The 1371-nt window shown below is 65.1% G+C and overlaps 1 protein-coding gene across 1 annotated transcript in view; it reads right to left on the reverse strand.

The window, feature by feature from the left end:
• The window catches only part of CBFA2T3 (CBFA2/RUNX1 translocation partner 3), a 13615-nt gene extending 13440 nt beyond the window's left edge, over positions 1 to 175 (reverse strand). The window contains exon 1 of the mRNA XM_017741334.1: positions 52 to 175. Coding sequence (XP_017596823.1) covers positions 52 to 175 — 124 coding nt within the window. The remainder of the gene's footprint in view (positions 1 to 51) is intronic.
• Between the last annotated feature and the right edge of the window lie 1196 nt (positions 176 to 1371).

Here is a 1371-nt window from a genome sequence, read left to right on the forward strand (position 1 = left end):
GCAGAGGGGGCAGCTCTCGGCCCGGGGGGCCCTGCACGGGGTGCTCCTCACCGTGGGCACGCGTGCCACGGGCAAAGCCGCCGGACACACCGGGGACCCGGGCCCCTGTGTCCCACCGCAGCCACAGGGAGGGTTCAGGGGGTGGATGCTCGGCTGTCTGATAAAGTCCCCACATTTTAGGGACTGAACAAAGTCCCCCGAGGCCAGGAACAACCAAAACGCTGTGGTGTTCCATGCCAAGCTGCTCCAAGGCGCCAGCCTTGTGTCTCAAACCCTGCTCCATGCTGAGCTGTGGCAGAAAGGCTGCCTGCACCCCCAGCCCTGTGTCCTGCATCCTGCTCTGTGCCAAGCCATGGCACAGAGGCTGCCTGCACCCCTGCTCCTGCATCCCAGACCCAGCCAAACCTGGGCTGCCACGTCAGCCACAGCCCTGGGATTGAAACCCAAACCCCCTCCAAGCACAGCCAAGCATGAGCTGATTTCTAGAGAGCCTGTCCAGGAGCGCTGCTGGGGGGCTGCAGGTGTCAGGGGCTGCATCTCAGGGGTTGGTTTAGGGTTTCTTCTTCCTCACTGGGGTTTTTCTAAGCAGAAACCAGCCACAAGCAAAACCCTTGCACACACATGTGCCCGGGACACGTCCCGGTGGAGCTGGAACAGCCACTGACAATGGCCACTGCCACTCCTGTCAGGGGGCCAGCCTTGTCCCCTGCTCTTCTGGATCCCACCCTGCATGTGCCCTGTCCATCCATGTGCCAGGACGGTGACAGCGGCACAGTGACCAACCCCTGGCGCAAACCCTGCGGGTGTGCAGTGAGCCCACGTGCCTCCAGTACAGCCACCACCTTGGGCTGTCCCCAGTTCAACTACAGAGACCGAGACTCCCACCTGGAGTCCCCTGATGCCACCACGCCACAGCCTGGGCAGGGCAAGGAGGTCCCAGCCACTGTGGCTGGCCATGACAGCACCCTGCCACCACTGGGTGCCACAGGCAGAGGGACAGATGTGTCCCCACACGCCTGGGACCCACCACGGGGCCATCTCCGATCCACAGGAACTCCCCCAACCCTCACCATCCTCCAGTCAGCCACTCCTCTGTGCCAGCACTGGTGACCGGGTGGCAGGAGAGCAGGGTGTCCCTGTCCCCAGGGACCTCGCAGGGCACTGCTGGCCATGGCCAGTGCCACGGCGCTCCCCGCGGGAACATGCATGAGCCATGCCTTGGGAATGCGCACCCAGGGAGCTCATCCAGCCCCAGGACAGGCAACGTCACCCCACGTCCCAGCCAGCACCGCGCTGGGCTCTGCGGACGCTGCTGGCCCCGGGTGCCGCGTGTGAGGTGGAGGCGAGGGGAGCTGGGCAGCCCCAGGCTGG

This window comes from Corvus brachyrhynchos, unplaced genomic scaffold (assembly GCF_000691975.1).
Source record: "Corvus brachyrhynchos isolate BGI_N302 unplaced genomic scaffold, ASM69197v1 scaffold365, whole genome shotgun sequence".
NCBI lineage: Eukaryota > Metazoa > Chordata > Aves > Passeriformes > Corvidae > Corvus > Corvus brachyrhynchos.